Source organism: Cinclus cinclus, chromosome 5, assembly GCF_963662255.1.
Source record: "Cinclus cinclus chromosome 5, bCinCin1.1, whole genome shotgun sequence".
In the NCBI taxonomy this organism is placed as follows: Eukaryota; Metazoa; Chordata; class Aves; order Passeriformes; family Cinclidae; genus Cinclus; species Cinclus cinclus.
This window is the reverse complement of record NC_085050.1, coordinates 29378591-29401238: the sequence shown is the minus strand read 5'-3', so window position 1 is coordinate 29401238 and position 22648 is coordinate 29378591. Positions and strand designations below refer to the sequence as shown.

The 22648-nt window shown below is 35.8% G+C and overlaps 1 protein-coding gene across 1 annotated transcript in view; it reads right to left on the bottom strand.

The window, feature by feature from the left end:
* Positions 1–3374: 3374 nt before the first annotated feature.
* The window catches only part of ZDHHC2 (zinc finger DHHC-type palmitoyltransferase 2), a 29153-nt gene continuing 9879 nt past the window's right edge, over positions 3375–22648 (bottom strand). The window contains exons 2-12 of the mRNA XM_062493530.1: positions 21919–21945; positions 18837–18931; positions 15862–15982; positions 14872–14941; positions 13171–13203; positions 8235–8355; positions 7369–7501; positions 5297–5423; positions 5037–5129; positions 3866–3975; positions 3375–3415 (exon numbers count right to left, since the gene is read on the bottom strand). Of these exons, the coding sequence (XP_062349514.1) occupies positions 3375–3415; positions 3866–3975; positions 5037–5129; positions 5297–5423; positions 7369–7501; positions 8235–8355; positions 13171–13203; positions 14872–14941; positions 15862–15982; positions 18837–18931; positions 21919–21945 (971 nt within the window). The remainder of the gene's footprint in view (positions 3416–3865; positions 3976–5036; positions 5130–5296; positions 5424–7368; positions 7502–8234; positions 8356–13170; positions 13204–14871; positions 14942–15861; positions 15983–18836; positions 18932–21918; positions 21946–22648) is intronic.

The window sequence follows — 22648 nt, the reverse complement described above, 5'->3', positions numbered from 1 at the left end:
CTCCCTATTCATAGAGCCAGTAGTGCAAAAATTTGATTTTAAAGTCAACTACTTACAACAATTTGAATTAAAAGGTGAATTTCCAAAACCAAGCCAAGAACATGAACTGATACTAAGGAGGTCACGCTTTTCTTGTGCTGAATATCAGAATACAACCAGACATTGAATTTTTACAATTGTAAATTCAAACTCTTCTTTTTTTCCACATTCTAGTACTCAATCATCCTTCACCACTCAAACCCAGTAATTTTAAGTTGAAACATCCTTTATATGGTTCAGAAGTAGTATGTTTAGTTTCGTGTTTCAAGCATGACATGGAGACAGGTAATCATCTGTCAGTTTGTTTTCTGAGCACATCCATAGAGGAGCAGACAGCAGCAGCTGGCCAACAGGGCTGATATTTGGAAGAATGCATCTTTCTTCCAACAACAGCTTGTTCTTAAACTGGAACAGAACATTAGTCACAAAACACATTATTAGAAGCAAAGAATACTTTAAAATTATGTTATTGTAACAAGTCTCATCAACTTGAACGAGAAAATGACTAACAGCAGAATAAAAATGCCACCCTGAAGAGGAACGGAGTAAGACTGTTCACAGGTATGTTATTAATCTACTTCAGGATGACAGTGATAAGTACACAGCAAGCAGGTCACCAGTTTATAAAATGACATGAGCTATTTTTACAGTACTTCCAGATACCAACATAATTAAAAAACAATTCTCTATTACATTTACATTCCCTATTACATTAGGGTAAACTATATCTGGTGCTTTCAGTAATTAGTCCTCTGCTGAAATATGAAGGATTATAGGATACAGGGTATTGAACAGATCCTTCAGTGGGACAGAAATTCTAATTCTGACACGTTGGCAGGGGCTGTGGGCTGGACTTTTCATATCTAAGATGAAATTACTTGTTTTTGTTGTGGTGACTTCAGCAGTTCTATTAAAAGTATTCTATTCAATCACTAGGAACAAATATAACTCATATATTGACAAGAATATAATGAAGTTAAATGCAAAGTAGCTAAAATTAGTTTTTATATAAGGGCTCTTATTCCAGCAACTGTATGTCACATATATGTAAACCGTAACCTGTATTTTTTGTTACTTCTCCAGAAAGTTTTAACTTCCACATAGAAACATCTCAGAGCTAAGCAAACAATCAATCTGGTGCTTAGTGTCGTGTCAGAGAATTACCAGTCCTTACTACCTGTCTGAAAGTGCATGAATCCAAGTGAGGCAAAAACAACTTCAAAACTTCAAAAACAACTTCCAGGAGCCCCTTTATGTGACTTTAGACTTACTCTTTGGAACATAACCTCCTTTGAAAGTAGTCTCTCTTTAAAAAAAAACATGTTTCAAATGGGTGCTTCCAAAAAGAAAAAACAACACCCAACAAAGCCCCCAAACCCCACAGAATGGAGTAATCAGTCTGCAAACACAACTCTTTCTCAGACTGGCTTAAAAGAAGAAAATAATTTAAAAAGAGCACAAAATGTTTATCAAGCTGAACTGATGGGAAAACCCATCCACTTTTAACATCTTCAGAGCAGCCACAGAACATGTTTGATTGTACACACCTCTTCAAAGATTAAAGTAGAGCTATTACTTCGGTAAATAAAGTGTTAGGACTTTAGAAAGCAGAACTCTAACCTGATAAAATCAGTTGCAATTAATGGTATTTCTGTAACAATCCAAGAATCTATTTCTTCAAAGTCTGTCTCCAATATTTTACTCTTGATTAGTGATGACATGTTAAGATATTAAACTAACTGAAGGTAAGTAATTTAGTATTTTCCAGAGGCTGTTGTTTTGTTGAAAGAATCAGTGGATTAAACAGTGCAGAAATGCAATGTTTTACATTTTGAACAAAGGGTTAGAAATGAGGGGTTCATATTCTATTAAAAGTATCATACACAGAGCAGTGAAAATTGCAGACACCATCTGAGTTTCCTTCGCTCATCTCTTTAACTCTGTTCATATGACACCCACATTTTCAACACCTCTAACACTTCACATCATCATCAACTTTGCAGATGTACCTATATCTGGAACTGTGTCTTCTGTGTCTTCATCACTGAACACAAAACCAGAATGTGAGGGCCAAGAGGTTTTTAAATTTCTCTTCGGAACCAAACTGAGCTTCCAGGAACCTTTTGGTACAAGTCATGGGCCCATCTGTTGGTATCTGCACACATTTTATCATGTGCCTTGACAGTGCAATACTATTCCTAACAGGTCTAGTAACAATCACTGCAGTTCCCTGATGACTTTCTATGCCTTTCATTTCTTCCATGAGGGACCATGAACAACCTCACAGCCATGAAAATATGTCCAAGAGTCATATCACACATAAATGAAGGATATTCACTTGACACATTTTTTCAGGGTGACTGAAAAGGTGCTTCCAACAGCAGAGAAGAAATGACCTGGCTGGAACAACTCCTCCATACCAATTATTTGGTATGCAGAAATTCTTATAGCTGCAGTTAAACTTTTAATACAGTTTTAAATACAAAATAATTTAAGATAATAATTTAATCCATAAGTTTTGGTGGAGTTAGCAATATTCAAGTACTAGACTGAATGTGATGATTTTGTTCATTCTCCACAATCCGGGGTATAGGTCAACTCCTGTTATGAACCTAACAGAATTTACTAGCTGCTTCTCAAACCTGCTTTCTGAGAAGTTGTGTTGCAAGATATTAATGCAAGAAATCCAGGAAAACTCAGCTGTTTTTGACAGCAGGTGATCAAACGCTCAGGAATTCATATGGACACATTTGCTCTTCAGTTAGCAGCAGGTTTTTAGTACTAAATAGGATGCAGCTCAGTACCTGACTCAGAACAAGACAGCAATAGCTTATATGTTAGAATAAATCCTTTTTGCATCATCATTTGATAAGACTTTTACCTGTTTTAGCAGACAAAGCTATGATCTATGATCTTTGCATTCAGTGTTATGAATAGCCTAATTTTCAAACTTAGCCTTACAAATATTGGCTTGAATACTCACAATTTAAGTATCTTTCTAAAGAAAGGGAATAATAATAATAATAATAATAATAATAATAATAATAATAATAATAATAAATTGGCCTATTACCTAAAAACCAATGAGTATAAAGATCAAACGAGTATAAAGATCAAAGCAATTTGCAAACATGAAGAAGTAGGAGGCTTAGTTTAAAACTATGAATTCATGTGCTACTACATGTGGCAAAAATTCATTGAAGAAAATAGGAAGTGTTTTAGAAATCTTCTTTTGTGCATTCTTCAAATGGTAAAGAATCATCGAATAAAAAATTAAATACAGAGGATATTAGCATACCTTTCATTACATGTTCAGATGTTTCTTTTACAGGAAATTAAGTTTCATTTTCCATGGTTAATGCAGGATTGCTCATACCTTAAAAGACAAAAAAATAGTATTCCCACAGAAAAAGGTCTCATGTCTATTTCAGCAAATAATACAACCTTGAATTAACCCTAATTTTAATGTCATTACTCTATTACCAAGTCTAGTTCCGTCCCATGTCTATTACATAGCTTTTCACTAGCGGCAAATAGGTGTCACCTCTTTTATAAGCAATTTGTTATCAATGGTGCTATGAGGCCTAGCTTAAAAAAAATAATTAGCATCTACTGGTATTAGTGTTCTGATATCCCTTGGTCAGGTTTGACTGGGAAAGGCACAGCAGCTTGACACATGGAAATTCCTACATGCATCTAATTAATAAAAAGTTTCAAGAATTTTGGTTCAGGAATACAAGCCATGTGACTGTGGTCATTGTTACACCATATCCTCCAAAACTAGTTTATACAACAGAAATCATTGCAGCATATGTCAACTCCTTACCAACTTTGCCCTTTTCAGCCTTTGCAGCAGTTTCTGACCAAGCTGGGGTATCTGTAAGTAGGTGGCTCTGGGAATCACGCAACGGCTTTGCAGGAAACAGATGGTTCTCACTGTAGTGCCAATAAATAGAACATTAGTGAACTGCAGTAATTTTTCATCATCTTATCACACATTACAGTTTGTCATACGCAGTTTTTTCCTTACTTCACCTTGCTTCTTGTCCGATGAATCACAACCTTTTTATCATTACATACATGACATTGTATTGTCACAAGTGCAAGCACAATCTAAAAAGCACAGGGTTTTTTTATTTGACAGCTGCTTTATATTAATACGTGTACTTCAGCCTCAAATGCACTCTTACCTACATTCTTCTTCACTACAACAAATTTGATATGATAAATAGTGGAGAGAATATCTCAAAATCTCTTTCCTAGAGTAAGCTACAGAATGCTGGGGTAAGATAAAACATCAGTAAACAGCTAGCTGAAATGTCATATATTTCTTTTCTGAATAAAAGATTGTCAGTATGATTCCATTTTAATTTCTTACCCACATATTCACTATACTTATCACACTTTACATTAATGCTTCATCAGAGATGCAATAAGAATTTATTTAAAGGAGAATATGCATACTTCTTACACTTTAAAGACGTCATGTCAATTAAGGATAAGAATTAATAAAACATGTTCTATTATCAGCAGAAACAATATTCAGCTTCCTGTGCTTTGGACCAAGTGCCATTATGGATAATTTCCTTTATATGAAGCAGCTTTCACTAGACAATAAAAACCAGAGGTCCCCCAAAAACCATGCAGGACAATGGATTTGTATCACAGGCAGACTGACTAACCATCACATATGTATGCATAAAGAATACTGCTGACACTGATTGTTAAGCAGGTGTGAAAAATTCAGGTCCTAGGATGCCACTGAACTGAGACAAAGCACATCAGGGGGAACCAACCTACCTCATTTCCATACATTTAAATATAAATCTGAGGATTACCTGATTTACAGCTTAACTGCTAAAATATTACTTGGATTTATTAAAAGGATACTCTTCATTTGCTTACCACTTTTAAGCATATTATACATCATTCTGTTTATGTGTGCACAGGGAAAAAAAAAATCAACTATTTGAAATGGGTAACAAAAAGCAGATTACTTTTTGGATGTTGAATTAAGTCCACCAGGTGTGGAAGCTTGCTCAGGATCCTGATTAACAAGGCAAGTTGGAAAGGAGCAACCATCCCCTAAACTGAAAAATTCAGAATTAGTGTCATATGTACCAAAATCTCTCAAGTTTGAAGACTTTTTTTATTAAATTGTTACTATATCTTATTTCAAAAAATTAACCATTTGCCAAATTCTACGGATCCTGATTATTCAACAGTTTAAACAAATGAAACATTAGGAACAGCATACCTTGAAAACACAGGCAGCAGCCAGTATTTCTTCTCATCACCAAACACCTGCCTTAGGTTTTTGCTGAAGCCCAGGCTAAAGCCATTCTTATCTGTTCTGTGACGAAATATGGGAGCTCTGAATACCTCTTAAAAAGAAAAAGCATTAATCAGACCTCTCTGCAGGTTAGCATGTTGAAGTCTCCCACCAGTACTTAGGCACTTTCACTGCAGGAAACATCACCCAAGAGGGAAGGCTGTACTGCCCAAATGGCTGAGAAAGAGAGTGAGTGCACTCTTGGAAGCCAAAGTCAGTGCTACACTGGCACTGTGCATGTGGAACAAGTCCAGTGGCTTAGGAAGGGTGGAAGTCTCCTTCACCCTCCTCCCTCATCAAGCCAAGGAAGAGTGAGGAACTCAGTTTTAAAGAAGGCATGATATGTTTACATGAAGATTTCAGCATGCAACTATGAACACAGACACATAGTGTTCAAGGAAGAAAAACCTAAACAAAGGGTTTACTACAGAAAAAGTAATGTAAAAGAAGAAAAAGTTAACCTACTTTAGTAGTAAGACTAGCTTTTCACACACCAGGGTATGAAAATATAGTGAGATTTTACCACTGCATAAAGAGACATCTTTGCTCATAAACCCAGATTATTCCCCCTGGCCATCCAACCTAAATTTCTGGAGAAGAGAGCTAAATATAGCTTCAAGTGTTGCAAAGTTCCTGAAGCAGAAAGTTCATTCACTTTCTACCAAGTGACTGATAGCCATTTAATTCCCTTAACTGGCTATACCTAGCAGGCAAGCTCTGTCCTGATGTCCTGACAGTACAGCTCCCACAAACCATGTCAGAACCATGCTGAGACTGCCCTTCTGCAGTCAAACCTTAGCTATGAACTGCTGGAAACGACTTCCCACATGCAGTGTGCATTAATTACAATAAAGAAGGGGAAAGGGAAGATGGGGGCACCCTTTTAAATGCCCGTATTAGGCTAGGAAAAGAACTCCCCAGATGATTTAAGCACAGTCACACTTAAAGCTATCATGGCTTCATTATTTTAAGGCTTTCTTCATTATATTTATACTTACTTCATTATTTTAAGGCTTCACTTATCGAGCAATTTCCCAAAGTAAAACGGGAAGAGACACTCAGATTTTCCCGAGTTACTTAAGTAGGCAGGAAACACATTATATTACCAGCATGGGATTCCATTTGTTTTGAAAACACAAAATGCTGAATTAGAACTGTAAGGCATTATGATTACCTCTGAACAAATTTTTTTTCACTAAAATTAAAAGATCAGTTTATAAACAGAACATGAATTTATTTCTGTTCAAATAAGCATCTTTAATAAAGTTTCTGTATTTATACCCAGATAGAAATTAGTACCAGTAAAAAAACGTTCAAAGTCAATGATTTGTTAGAACACTGAAGAAACTAAAAAATCCTAGAGGAAATATTGAAGTAAACAAGCTTTCTTCCATTGGTACAGACACCCATTTTCAAAGTTTTCTGTTAATCATCAAAATAATCATTAATTATCATTACCAAATCCAAAGAGAACTGGAAAAAAACAGGCCAATTCACTGGCCTACTTTAGATCAGCTCATGTCAACAGGGAAGCATTTCAAGATTTAGAAGTTTTAATGACTATATTGCAAATTGGCATTACTACAGTCCAGCATGGTGTAGAGAACAGGCACTTAAGTCTTCTGGACTTTATTTATTAAGCTTTGTGATCAGACACACATGCATTCAAACATTACATGTGCAAGCACACAGTAGTCCATCTAACATTTATTAGAAATTTATCTTGATTTTATTTTATTTAGTTTATTCAGTTTCTGTTAATAAACTGTGGATAGAAAGCAGTGAGAGGAAGAAGATTAAGTTTGTTAATAACTTGGCCCTTTGGGGCAAGAGAGAAAGAGTCAAAATTTCCAGGGAGCAGAATAACTCGGGAGTCTTCTAACTAAGATCCAAGGAACCTGTGTAGAATTGCCCACTTCCTGCATTACCCCCATGCATATAAGATACATTTATTATTTATTTTTGTTCCTAAACACAGAAGCATTAAATCTACTTACCTAATGTAGATTTATTCTTGCTGACAAGCCAACAGTGATACCCAAAGAGAGAAGACAAACTGACAGAAAACATAGCTGCAGCAAAGAATAAAAACATGATGTGGAACTTGGCTTGAGTATCAGGAAGGCCATTCTAAAATAAAAAAAAAAATAGCCATTAGAATGGGGGAAATAGCTGTTTTATTTGATTATTAATAATCCTCTATTCAGCCAAATCAAATTCAGCACACAGACAAACACACCACACAACAAGAATATCAATAAATTGATTATATACCTTCTGTGTACAGACAGCCATGCAATTAGGTTGGTGACAGCATCTAAGTTGAAGACACAGGCCCTTGCTTGGGAAACTATAAATACTGAGAGCAAGAATCTAAAATTTAGATCTGAACTTTGAAGTGTCTTTTAGAGAAGAATAATTTGAAAAAAAATGAAGGCGATGATTGTGTATATATAGGCTATAATTTTGTACATGAGATTAGGAGATACTAGTTTACAATGTAATGCCTTGGAAACAGAAATGGCTTCCAAGGGACCTTAACAATCATTTGGTTCCCTGCCATGGACAGAGGCACCTTCAACTAGACCGGGTTGCTCAAAGCCCCATCCAACCTGGCCTGGAACACTTCCAGTAATGGGGAATTTATAACTTCTCTGGGCTCACCACCCTCACAGTAAAGAATTTCTTCCTAATATCTAATCAGTATCTGCCCTCTTTCATCTTAAAGCCATTTCTCCTTATCCTATCACTACATGTCCTTGTAAAAATGTCTATCTTTAGCTTTTTTGTAGGTCCCCTTAGATTTCTTGCACAGCATTTAACTTCACACACTTAAAGACAATATGTAGAGCAGAGTACTCACTGTCCAAAACTTTATAAAGTATTGCAAATCTGTTGCAGCAATGAAAAGGCAATACAGTAGCGAGTAAGCCAAGAAGAGAAGAAAAAATTTGTAATTGGAGAATCCTACACAGTTGTTCACCCTGATGAAAACAAAGAAAAAAACACATAAAAATGAATGTCATGGAAGTTTGCTTTCATCCAATTTAAGTTAAGCTTATTTACTGTAAAAACATTTATGCCAGCATGTAAACCAAGTTTTACTTCCTATCTCTGCTGCCTCAAGCTACTGGAATGGATTTAGTTTCAATTCTCAAATCAGTGTAGTAACCCAAATCAAACCACCACCATCACAACAAAAAAGCCCAAAGAACTTTACCAGGTAACACCACTTCCAACAACTTGCTGAGATTATATTCTAATTTATGGTATGAAATTTGTTCTCAGCACCTTTAATGTAAATGTGATGGCAATTAGCTTTGGTTTTTTTTTTTTTTTTTTTCGGTTTGCAGGAAAGTATCCATGTTATACCATTAGGCATACTGCATGTCAACTGGGTCAGTACAAACCAGGAACTGAAATTTGACTGAATTTTTTGAGAATAAAAGCAGTCTCATTTAATCCAGATCCTCCTTCATTAACCCATACTATACACTTAAAACTTCTCATACCATAAAACTTCTTAGTAAGATTCTCAAATATAAGAACATTTACAGGAGATTCCTAAAAATATTTGTATTTACATAAAATAATGAGAGAAATGCTACTCTGGAATAGAAAACATTCCATATCAGTGACAATATGACAGGGAATAAGACATTGGAAACACATCTAAATGTTAAAATACATCTCATTTTATAATTTTCATTTATGGGCTTTAAGATCACCTGTCTCCCATTTGTAAAGAATTTTATACATGATAATGAGCAACTAGTATACACTATGATGATGAGGGTGCATTTAGTACCATAGTAGCTTCCCATTAGAGAGAATATTATGTATTATGAATTTCAGAGTGCTATTAAACATATAATGATATTACATCTGCCAAATGGAAAAACTGGAGCACTCCCCATGGGCACTTCATTGGTAAACTGCTTCCACTTTTATTTGGTTGAACTGAGAAGCTAATCAAAGCTATCTTTGCACTAACCCTGACAAACTCTTCTTCATATGAGCTTGAAAAAACCTAACTGATAGTGCTGCCAGAAAGATCAGTCAAGAGAAGACTTACCTTCATAAAGATGCTTGTGTTTTGATAAATAAGTCTCAAAACAAAAAAAACCAAAAAACAACAACAACAAAAAAAAAAAAACCAAAAACACAAAAACCAAACCAAAACAAAAGCCCAAAAAACCAAAGAATGTTGGTGAAGCTCAACTTTAGCTTCCAGAAGTGCAAGGCAAGTTAACCACAACTGCTCTCTTCTTTAGGGAGGTGGTGATGCTAATGGCAGAAGACATGCTAATCAGGTAACGGTAAAGTCTTAAAAAAGCAAAGAAATTTTCACTGTACATTACTGTTACCCATTCTCAGGGTGGGTAGTGAGTTGGGTCAGTTTGTTCAAAGTTTTGTTTAGACAAAACATAACACCTTGCTAAACATTAAATTTTGCATTGCCATTTAAACATGCAGCAATAGCTAAAGCATTCCTGTTAACTACAGTTAAGCACTCACAACACATTGCTCTAATTAAAGAAAAAAGATACATTTTTAAGCTCATCATTATTCTTATCGAAAAGTAAACATAAAATTCTTCACAGTGAAGTGGGATTTTTCATTAAATATGTCAAAGTAGACAATTCCATGATAAACTGCAAACAATTCAGGTTCAGGTTTTCTATGATAATCCTACTGTCCTTTCATGATACTCATTTTTGAACTGTTCTTACTTAAGACACTATTTGATGTGAGAAAAGAAATACCAAGCAAAATGTTATTCCCCAAAGATGAAACTGTTTTGCACAATGGCATGTGGTACACATGTCAAAATAAACTTGCATAAATTATTATGATCCCTTCAATTTTGATGAGGTTCCAGACTGCAGAGGTCTTACTGGAAAAGAACAGTTCATCAGAAGATTGACAAGGTTTTGTAATTGTACTGTTTGAGAATGTAGCATCAAGTCTTAAACCTCAATCAAAGCGGTTAGATTTGAAGTCTAACATTTCTGAGAAAGAGTAGAACTGAAAAAATATATCAAAAACTGGCTAAATAATGGTATGTTATTGCAGTAAAGCATTCATACAGTCCAGAATAACAATGTGGATTACAGCTAACATTTTAAATGCTCCATTTTCAAGTAAAACAAGAATATACATCATTCCTGTCTGAAGGGTTAGTTTACTGAAAATTCCAGGCTAAGAAATAATTTACAAGGCACTGAAGGTGATGCAAGTCATTTAACAAAAAGCACCACAGAGTCCAGAAGACTCAAGCTATTTGGATTACTCAAAAGATAAAGGAGAGATGTTTTGAATTATTCCTAAAGTGCTCCTAAATACACCTTGTTAGTACTAAGAGTGCTATATACAAACAATATTTTAAGTGATGCCTCAAGGCTCTGGATTCCCACCTGCAGCTCCATCTGTAAGTAGCAGCAGCACTAGAAATCATCAACGCATCACTTAAACCTCTCAGAGCAGTTAGTGTTAAATATTTCCATTTATCACAGTGCTTCCATTAGTGCAGGAGTGACAGGCAAAATAAAGCCTCCCAGAGAGCAGCAGACAGGTGACTTGGGGCTAGGACACGACAACCCCTCATTATTTCTGCCTTCCAGAAGCTCCTTCTTACCTTCCATAGGTTATTTTTACCCATCCTCTCTCCAGAAATCCTTCTTCTAGCAGAATATTACATTAGAGATAGCTGTCATTGCTGTTTCCCTGTTCTCCCTAAGCATCACATGAGTTTTTTTCCCCTTCCTTTCCACCCAGCTTGCTCCCACCAAAAAAACACTATGTGAAAAGCAAACCAGAACCTCATGATGTTCAGGAGAACCTAATTATGAAAGGCTAAAACACATCCATTACACTGAACTGCATCCTTGGCAGTTGGCAAGGTAGCCATGTTATTTCCCTAAGAACCTTTAAACATAGGTCTGTACAGGAAACTATAAAGCTTCATCAGCACCTCTGCAGTATTTCAAAACTCTTTCATTTCTTCCACATAGTTCTTTCTTTTAGGGTGAGCAAGGAATTGTGAAGATCTGCTCAAATTAGGAAAAAATGCCCAACACCTCTTTTTCTAATGCATTTCTGTTATTTGGAGTACAAAAGGAACATCTCTCTATCAAGAAGCATTACACATTTTTCAATTACCTTTTCTATTTGTATTTTTATTTTTGCACCCATTGCTTATTAGATTAAAACCAATGAGCAGTATAAATACCCTCTCAGACTGAGTATGTTTATGTTGTTAGATTAAGAAGAGTGCAAACATGCATAATAAGCAAATGCTACTGAGAGGAAAACATGTTTTTTCTAAAAGTTTCTGCCCTAGCAAAATAGCACTTTACTGTCCTTTTACACAAAACCTAACTATTGTTTGTGATTTGTTATTTGATACAATGGATTTTTATTCTGAAATTGAAGCTTACATTAATGACATTTTCATGTAAATGTCTCAAGACAGAAAAACACAAAAAAATCCTGAAGAGACCATAAAGCTTATAAGAAGTGTTTATAGGATTGAATATTAATAATCATAGAGACTTTTCACTGATACTTTGTCAGGAACAGCCTGGCAACTGCTTCCTGCTTTTCTTAGAGCTTTCAACAAGGCAGCTGTTAAAAAGCTGAAAAAAAGAAACTGTCCTTTTTGTTCTAAAAAATTTATTCCACAATGGTTTTACCTGTTTGCTTTGTTGTGGCCTTGTTTGTTGTTGTGGATGTTTTTTTTAAGAAGCACACTGCTAACGCTGAACATCATCAATTTTCACATGCTGATTATCCCTACAGCAAAATACTCTACCCACACTGGTAACTATTTCTTTCAATTGTATCGACCACATAGATGCAAAACAAGATGAGATGCTTAAAATCCAATTGCATCATAGCAGATGCTGTAGTCAGGACCAAAAGAAGCAGGGGGAGCCCACCACCCGTTCCTGCCCCAGAAGGGAGCCTCCCCTGTCCTAGAATTTGATATAAGAAAGTGTCAAAACCACTGCTTAGTACCATCCACCATTCAGTTTGTCCAGCACAGGGGATTCTTCTTTGATCATTTTATATGGTGAGGAACTGCCATGTACCACTCAATCCTCTAAACTTGGACCTTACTAAGCAATTATATTTAATTATTTCTGTGAGATACATCTGACAAACTGACAGAAAACTAATTATACATCCTGTCTATCCACTGGTTCCAAGGGCTGCTAAGAAAAGACAGGAGAACAAAACCACTGTGTGGGCTGACATGGCACCAAAATGAGGGAGGGTGGGAGGCAGAGGGGAGAAAGAATGAAAAAAAAAAAAGAATAACAACCCATAAAACTGAAAGTTCTAACTTGGGTGTTTCCAGCAAGTCCACTCCAGCTGTCCTGGGAGCTTCAGTAAAAGGAACTGGGAATAGCCTTGCCCTTTCATTTTAAACCTAGGGTTGCACTTCACCCTTCAAAGCAACTAAGGCACTGTAATATTGAAACTCCATGAAGAAAAGATACAATTCTTAAAGGAAGTTCTCACTGATCAGAAGTCTACTTCATCCATGCTGGTAAAAACATAAAAGAGGTACCAAACTCTAAAGTCCAAGAAAAATTATAATTGAACTTCTTTTTGTATGTCACAACTAGGAAAAGAGGACACACAGTAAATAACTCAAACAGTTCTGCAAGACCAGTAACCTCACATATGCATCTACCTCCAGGGATGCTGAAGCATTATTGTCATGGCAGACCCCACAAAAGTGTATTTTACCAAACCAGAACACAAGAAAAGAAAACCAACAGTACACTCACCAAGGGCAGTGATGATCCATTTTCAAAATGCATCTTTAAAAAACACCAGCAGAATTCCAAGTATTGCCAAAAGAAAAAAAATTGTTAGAAGCAAAGTTACAGGCCAGATTTAAATTACTTACATACAAATTAAGAATGATCCACATTTACTATATATTATATAATCTACTTAATAAATACATCTATTTAAATTCATATAATACAGTTTACCTACAAGGGAACTGTAGAAATGGCAGATAAGGCAAACTGAAAACATTTGATTTGTCAAGAACTTATGATTTAAGAAAATGCAACCTTATAGGATTTGGTCAACTTTACCATTTGGTCCTCAATCTGAATAGGGTTTTCAACTACTGTTTACTTTCTGGCAGAACCTTAGCAACTAGGATAATTCAATTATTATGCAGTCATACAACTAAATATATTTCCAAGGACAAGGTCTATTTTTATAGAAATATACACATCTTTCTATGTGAATAGACAAGGTTTTTAAGAGCTTACCTTGTATGAAAAATCCCAAACACTTTTGCAATTAATTAATTGCAAATTTTAATATATAGTAATATTTTTTCTTAAAATAATAAAATTTATTTAATAATACAATTGCAAAAGTTAATAAAATGTTCCATTAAAACGCTCACAAGAAAATCAGATATGACTGAAACGAGCAAATTTTGGTAAGGTAAGGACAAAACAAAAGTATTCTACAAAATATGTTAACTAATGGCATTCTGCAAATTTCACTCACATTTTGTGGGATAACAAGTCATCATTTTTCTTCACTAGAAACACACACGACTATGTTTCTATGTTACACTGCTACCATCATTCCACACAACACAACCAAGATGCTCTTTCTGTCTCAACTCTGTCTTTCTTTCAGTGCCTCTACTGCTTTCCTGGTCAAAACAAGGTCTTCTCCACCTCAAAATCATGTTGGAACATCTGATCAGCTGAAAAGTATTTGGAACAGCCTTAAAGCTAAGAATATATCACCCTCTGAAGATGTGTCTTCTCCCAAAGTTAGAACTATAAAGCACTGTGGGGCCAGAGTACAGTAACACACAGACATCCAAGCTAACTGGAAAAGGATAAGAGAGAACAGCCAAAAGAAAGATTAAATTAGAAAGCAATCAGAATTCTGGAGAGTATGGATATGAACTTCCTTTTGTGCTAGACAACCAAGAACTTAATTTTATGGCTTCAGTTAGAAATGGAAAAATGCTTGGCTGTTTCTTTCTTTAAACAGAAGTAACTTGCAAGTTATCCACTAAAAAATAGATATTAAGTTTATTACCTCAGGTAAGATATAACTGACATCATGATTCGATTGAGATGGGTAGTGATGTTTATTCAGATTCTAACAAAAGCAGCACATTTTTATCAGCTATTTTGGTTACATTCTTAAGGAAAATTCTTTATTAATATTTATAATTTTTAACCATTATGTAAAGAATGTATAAGACCATGCAATCCATGCTGGCATCAAGGAAGTAATGAAATGAATTAGACTAAGCTATAGACTTCCTTAGAAATAAACAGATTTTGTTTTAATTTACGAAAGAAAATCTAAGGGGGGGAAGAAAGTGTGTCTGACAAAATACTAAGCCTGAAAATCTACTAATAAAAAATAAAAGCTTCTCTGCCAAGAAAGAAAAATGGATTAATTCAGAAAATCACTTATTTAAAAAATATTCTTACTTGTCGCATACTGAACAGTGATGGCAACGATCTGGTTTTACAAGGTGGCATCTGTCACAATATCTGATTGCTAAAGAAAAATAGTTCCAAGATTAGATTTCAACGTACAAGTCACACATTTTGATTTCTGAAGTCTGTGCAAAAGTACACACTATCAGCTCAGGCCAGTAGAACCCACAGGAAAGCATCTCAGCATGATCAGAAGCAATTGCAAATACCAAAGCATTCTTCAACTACTTGCAATGCTGTATCTATCAGACTGAACCCAAAAAGCTCAGTTTTTGCAATCTCTGCTAATCATACTAATATTTTTTTCCCCCACCAAGCCTTTTAGCTCTGCAAAACAACCAACCAACAAAACCCTCACTGGACTGGAAAACGTAAAAAGACTATTCAACAACATAGCTATTTTAAGCTATTATTCCAACATCTTTCATTTATTATGTGAGATTATCTCTTGGATTTGCTTACCTAGTCAGCATTCAAAAACTGACAACGTGAGGAGGGTTAGATTAACTCTTAGTTTGGAAGATCTCTTGTTCTTGCAACTGAACAACCAACAAGTAAAACAGTAATGGTTTCTTACTGCGATCTATCTACCTACCTATACATGACATGCAGACAGTGATTCTGTTTTTTTAATTTTTTAACCCATGATAAATGAAATCTGTAGCAGTTAATGACTGCTACAGCCTCTTCTGCAGCTTGTTGGTATCACAAGCTGTTTAATACCAATTTGAAAACAAAAGTAAGGCACTGTCAACCCACTTTAAAATCCTAAATTGTACACTGAAATTTAGTTCCCAACAATCTTTATACACTGAATAAATGTAGCTGCACAAAGCTAAATTAAAGTTCTTGGACCACTTTGTTATTTTATGAAATACGAAAAAAACTCTTTCCCTTCAATCCAAACCCTTGAAAACTCCTTTCAAATTAAGTATTGCATTAAGACACCTGCCTCTGTTAGTCTCCTGAACACCAATTTACCTCCAGACATTGTCCGTGTATAGATAGGAAGGTCCTTGGCTGCCCGTCTTAAGACTTCTTGCTGGGATTCACCTCTAGGCTCCCTCTCTAGGGACTCCTTGTCTGAATATGATAGATGAAACTGGAATAATTTTTAAAACAGAAGAAATAGTAGCAAATTCCAAGTTAAATATGTAACTGTAGATGTGTAAAGAGGAATAAATATTCATTATATAAAGATGGATTAGCAACAAGTACAGGATATTACAGCAAAAGCCCCAGTGTTCCCACGACAACTAATTTATTTTATGGCAACTGAAGACAAAATGAAAAACACTTCTGATTTGGTACTGATGCAATGCTGAATGCTTCTGGAAGTATTGAGCAACATTCTTCAAGAGAAATATCAAGAGCTTATAGTTCCCCTAAAAGGTCAGTCAATTTACTTCTGTAATCCCAAATATTAACGAATGAATATAACCTTCAGTTACACACTGAAAGAAAATGCACTACTAGTAATAGCAGAAAAGACAGCTTTATTTCTCTTCTGGTGTCTGGCATTTTCCCTTTTATTATCTGTCACTTCTGTTCTCTTCATGCAGGTGTTAGGATGTGTTTTTACTTTAGAGACTGGCTGAGAGAAGGAAGACATGGCTCTGGTACAACAAAATAACCATATCTTGAGTATCTTCCTGAATAAAATGCCAGCTTCAGTCACTGCCCAAAACAGTAACAAACAGGGCTCTAGCAAGTGCTGAAAAGGCAAAAGTTTCTGAGAGAGATGCTTACTATACATGAAGAAGCACAAATTTCTCAAACTCCAAAGTCCTCTGCAGCACAGCAACATAGCCAGCTTTGTCACTGTAGTTTCTAGAAACAGGCAGAAGTCTTTACCAGAGAAACAGGATACAAAAAATCACCTTTGAAAATAAGTCCACATTTGGCAGGAAGAGCTGTCTCTATCCTGTGCCAGAAACAGAAGCCCTCTGCAGAGCATTTATGCTTACAGGAAGGCTAGTTATTACAACAATATCGATTTTCTTTTTTTCCTAAAATAAAGTGAATGTAAAAATAAGAAAGCAGACAGAAATATGCTGTTAGGAGCCTATTCTCTTCCGTAGAGAAGACACCACTCCACCCTTCCTGACAAAGCCCACAATCTTCCAGCTGAAGCTGGATAGTCACCGTTTAACTTGAGTTTCTCACATCACCATTTTTTTTTTCTCTTGCAAGAACATACTCTTATCAACATATGAGTTGATTTACATTGGGATAAATAAGATTTCTCACTACATAAACTTAGTTTAGAATACTTTTTAAATGCTTATTTGATGTAAACAGAGCTACTGTTCCATCTTTTTATATTGTTCCTCAGAGTAGCTCTACATCTAAAACCTTCATGCCTGGGTAACCATTTTCACTTCCTTCTTCATGCTTGTATAAAGTTGCCACACACAAATAAAGAATGGCACACACTACAGTAAAGTCCATCAAAACCTACTTAACATGTAAAAGTTTGAAATAAGCTTAAAAGAAAGCTGTGTGGTTTGCACCAGCTGCAGTATTCATGAAAACAAAATGCAAAAGCTTTATCTGTTTTACAGTCTTCAAACAAGTATTTGCTAGTTCAGTTCACCTGAAAATACATCTTTTTCATCTTTATCCTATAAAATGGAAGCCAAGCAGTAATTTAACATTACAAGATAACCTAATTAAATTTTTAAAATACCACTCTAGTTGAACAGGAAAAAGACAAGGAACAACAAAGATGTCACTTACTGCCAGCCACACTGTGTAAATTCAAAGAACACAGGAACACCACACATTGCTTTCTATTACTCAAATACAATACCTTTCCTACCCTATTTGAAATTCTCCAGTAGCACTGCATGATGGATTTGGAACTGTACTACATGTAGCAGGATTTGTCAAAATGCTTTTATTGGCATCAGCCCAATGATTTGAAAACCCTTCTAATTAACACTACAGTCATCATATACATGCATACATTTTGCTATGTAATTACCAAATGAAATAGGTTTTTAATTTATTTTGCTCCTCCCCACCCCAGGTTGTAGTAAAGACTGCAGTGTGAACTCCAGTGAAGATGGCAATTCGTTTGAATTATCTACTTGCTTTCACAATTACGTATCCTAGTGGTGAATGAAAACTATTTGGAAAAGAACCTGTGCACAACTGACAGCAGAAATCACAAGCTATTCATATCAGGTTGACCTGGTACTTAGAGCAGCTAGAGTTGAGTCCATGCCAAAGGAAGTGCTTGTTTTGTGGGTATTTCAAACTACAGGGCAGCCATAGCATGATTCCTCCTGACCTCAGAGATTGTGTAACACACCATCTACTGAGGACTGAGAGGCTTCTGGATGAAGACAGAATGGAAGAGGCCAAAAAACTGTGCTAGCTATAAGCTAGCATGAGCAGAATTTCCATCAGTGTCATTGATGGAGAACCTCCCCAGACCTCTTTTTCCATGTGGCTGTTCTTGACTAGCTCTGTTCCTGCTTAGCCAGCTGTGGCTTCCCACCATCAGCTGTGCACTCCCACCACAATCCAAAAGCTCCTTTGTACCAAAACAGACGTGGAAGAAGTTTTTATTCAGAGGACAACAGACAGATGCTGACAAGAAATGTAAGCCTTAGGGTTAGGGAAATAAACTTTTGCTCACATAAAAGTCTGATATTCCCAAGGCAAAGATTTAGGCTGCTAGTTCAAATAATTAATATTTTTCAACCGGACAGGATTTTTTCTTCTACCATAAATATCTCATTTTAAAATAGCTATTAAATAATTATAGAAATGGTTACTTCTTTTTTTGTCTTGGTCACTACACTGATTGCAATCTGACTCAATCTATTAGGAAGCTGTAACTGCCATCTGTGCAAAGCTAGATGAGATCAGAGACCAAGTTATTAAAACACTACAAAATCAGACATTTGGCTAGGCTATTTTATAAAAAAAAATTAAGTTTATCTTACTTCTTTTGAAGGATTCATTGGTAGCGTAAAGATTGTTTTCCAATATGACCAGACGAACAGCATGAAAAATGTGTGGTAAGCCACCAGGCACACAACTAAAATCAGAAGGGAACAGAATTAATACAAACAGACCAGTGATATTGTAGTACTTACAAACAGTGCCTGTAGGCATCACAGATAGCTCTCTAACAGATGTAAGTACAGAGGCTCTGGAAAAGCTTTGCAACAAAAATGCTGCACTGCAACTTTACATAAAACGAATACAAACTGTGTAGGGAAGGTCATGATACAGTCTACACAGATTAAAGTTTGAAGAAAACGGTTAATAACCTATTAAAGCTCCATCGTTATTCAGCAAGCAGTGTCCCTTACACATTTGTTAAATCCTAACTAACTGATGCATCTCTGCCTTTTAGCTTTATAAACCTTGTAGGGAGACTGCTAGCCATGCAAATCCCCACTCTGCCTCCTCCCAGCAAAAGCCCCAGCCCCACAGAGGACGTAAGGGGACAATGACAAGTGTGAGGGAAGTCTTGGGTGAATATGCACATGATACCTGAGCAGAAACTATATCCAGTTAATTTTCTTTCCTAGATTTTAGGAGGGAGGACACTTGCATGTTTTTTTAAAACCTATGCGTCCTTTAAACTCAAGTGTTCATTCACTACTACATATTTTTCACAGCCAGTCAACATTTATTCTTTAAATAGATGAGAATCATCATTTACCATGCTGAGTTGTTTTACTAGAATACAGAAGGCAACAGTAACTTTTTCAATGAGTCTGCCATAGGTTGATATGTATTTCCATTTAAAGGCTCTCACCCTAGTAAGAAAGTCACTAGAGTAAAAAGCAAATCATAAACTCACACCCCCTGATTAACTTACTGTAATGACAAGAAAAGAGTATTCTTTCACATATTCATATCCTCAAAAAGCAACTTCATGGGAAATCTGCACTTTCACTTCATGATCTGAAATACTGCCCTTGTATGGTTAGCTCATGGAGACTTTTTATATGCCATATTATTCAGGGCTAGAGAATTCTTTATAACACATGCATGATGGTGCATATAAATACAAGAACAGTTGTCTGGTACGTTCTTACTTTTTACAATTTTGCCTCAAAAGTAACACTGAATACTTTTGGCGCTGAAGTTTGTTTATTCAAATAGCAGGAACACTGTAAATATTTACTCTTATTCACCAAGCTGTTAAAAATAATAAACAAAAGCTAAGAGAATCTGAGGAGTGACTCTGCACATAACTTTTGGAATGATAGGGGCAAAGAATCATATGCCACATCTATAAACTGAAGGAAAAATCTTATCAACATAAATAAGTGATGGAACTGGACTCCACAAAAAGCACGATACCCTAAATGACCATCTTATTATTGCATAAGCATCTGGACAGAAACAGTCCCCATTTTTATCAGGACATTTCTATCAACTCTAAAAAAACCTAATTTACTCAAACAAAATCAGTATTTTTTTTAAACAACAGTATATTCATGGCATATAGTGAGAGTAAAGTAGGACAAGTTAACTCAGTTCTGCACATGATGCATTTACTGATCTGCATTAAGCATTTTATTGTTGCCAAAGAACTTCCCAGTAACTGACTGTCAAGAAAAGTGTTCACATATTAAAAATAAAAAGACAAACCCTAATGCCTAAAGACATTATCCAAGCTTTTCCCTTTGAAGTCTGAACAAGACTTGAGCTCGTCTCGTTTGATCTTGAACCTTAGCTCCCTGGTGCTGACTGGTCACTCCTCCCAGGTTATCTCACCCACCAGTTTCCCTGTGCTGTGATGGAGACCCTGGGCTACCCAGCTGGGCCCATGGGTGTTGCAAGTCAGTGTAAGAACTTCATTTCACCTGGGGCTGTTAAAGAAGAACTGTCTGCTGTTACCTGGCAGAAATCTTTCTATCTCACACCTTTTCTGGAAAAAACCCCAAAACCAATCAACCAACCCACCCAAAAAAAAAACCCAAGTCAACCAAACAAAACAAATCCCAACCCAAATGGTGTATCCCTTGCTTTAAGGCAACCAATTTACAGCTAGCTAGCACAGCTAGAGATGCCTGGAAATTTAGGCAATCTGTAGTACAGCTGAGCCCCATTTGCCCGGTTTTCACTCCTGAAAAATCTTCGGGCAGAAGTTTAGCCAGGGTAAGTTTCTTCTGAGTGGCTGAAGCCCACCAAGACCTTGAGTGAATATAAGGAAATTTAATGCTCCCAATGCATTTTGCTGGTAATTTTAATGTGCTTTGTGAGCAATGCCCATCAACTCACTTTCTTCCCCTCCCACAAAGTATGGAGCAGCAAGAAACTGAAATTCAAAGCCTGCAGATAACACTTCTACACTCATATAGGGGATGAATGAGATCACTGAACTGAAAAAAAGTTTTTCAAGCAAATGTTTCTTAATTGACAAACATGTTTTCTACGCGAGGGAGTTGCCAATGACTTAATAAAATCTGCTGGAATTACACAAAGACAAAAAGCTCTTCCTCCAAAAGTTCTGCAGCCCTATACTTTACACTTCCATGTTGCACTGTAGTATTAAAATACCATCTGGAAAAGCAATCTAAACATGCTACAGCTTCAGGGTAGGAACTGTAATGTCTGCTAACTAGGCAGTTTTCTTATATTCTGACAAAGCTACATATCCGAAGGATTCTATTTCTTTTAATATGTTAAAAATAAAATGCAGAAAAAAGTCCCCTTTCATTTAAGTATGTTGCATCTGCACAAATACACTGCCTCCATCTAGAAATTCTGCTTTTACAACAGCTTTCTGTATTATGAGTGATTTTTTTAAAAACCATAATGTAAGGATCTTTTTAGTTGACAGATCAGAGAGCCAGTGAGAAGAGTAAAAAAATTCTGATTTTTCTCATCTCTTGTAATGGCTAAGGCAATATTCAGGGACAGCAAGATAATAAAAGGTGCTGGGGAACAAAAAAAGCACAAATCTAATTGTTTTGAATTATACTGTTTCTCAATTCGAGTACTAAACTACTGTTCTACTCTAATATATGAATTATACCAATAAACAGATAATAAAAATCTTACCTTTTTCTCCGATATTTGTCATTGTCACTGAAAAAAAAAGAAAAAAGGAAATAAAAATTATGTTTAAATAGCAAATTATGTAACTCAGTATTTAAACTTTTTTTTTCAACTAAAGATGGAAGAGTAATCATCAAACAACACACGTTTAAGGTCACACACTATGAAGCTTTTATGCTGTGTACATTCATCACAAGAATAGGTACACAGTATCAATTGCTTATAAGGTTTTTTGGTTCCTCTTCCCAGGCTCATTTCCTGATAACTAGGACCTCCATCTATCTGAAGCTGCCAAAATTTAATTCAAGAAAAGCCACCTCTGAAGAGCAGTTATTTCTTTTAACTCTGGTTGCATAGGTTTCACTCTTTATTTATGTTCTGCTCTTGAAGTGGAGGTACCAGACTCCAGAACTGGTTTTGACAGCAATATTTGATGATACCTTAAATTTTCAAAACATAAAAACTGAAAGTAGACAAAAGTTACATTTCCTTTAAGAAATTGCCCGTGGACTACAAGATTTGGGAACAATAAGAGAGTGAGAATGGGCAAGCATGTCAGGCATGGAAGGGAGCACACAGGTATCACACATCAGTGACTGCATTTTCCACTCCTGGTCACATTATTTAAAAGTAACCATCCTGCAACAGGTATCTCAGAGAGATCAGAAACTCCCAAGTGATCAAAACCTCTTTTCACCCAAACCACTCCACCACACATTTATTTATCCATCTC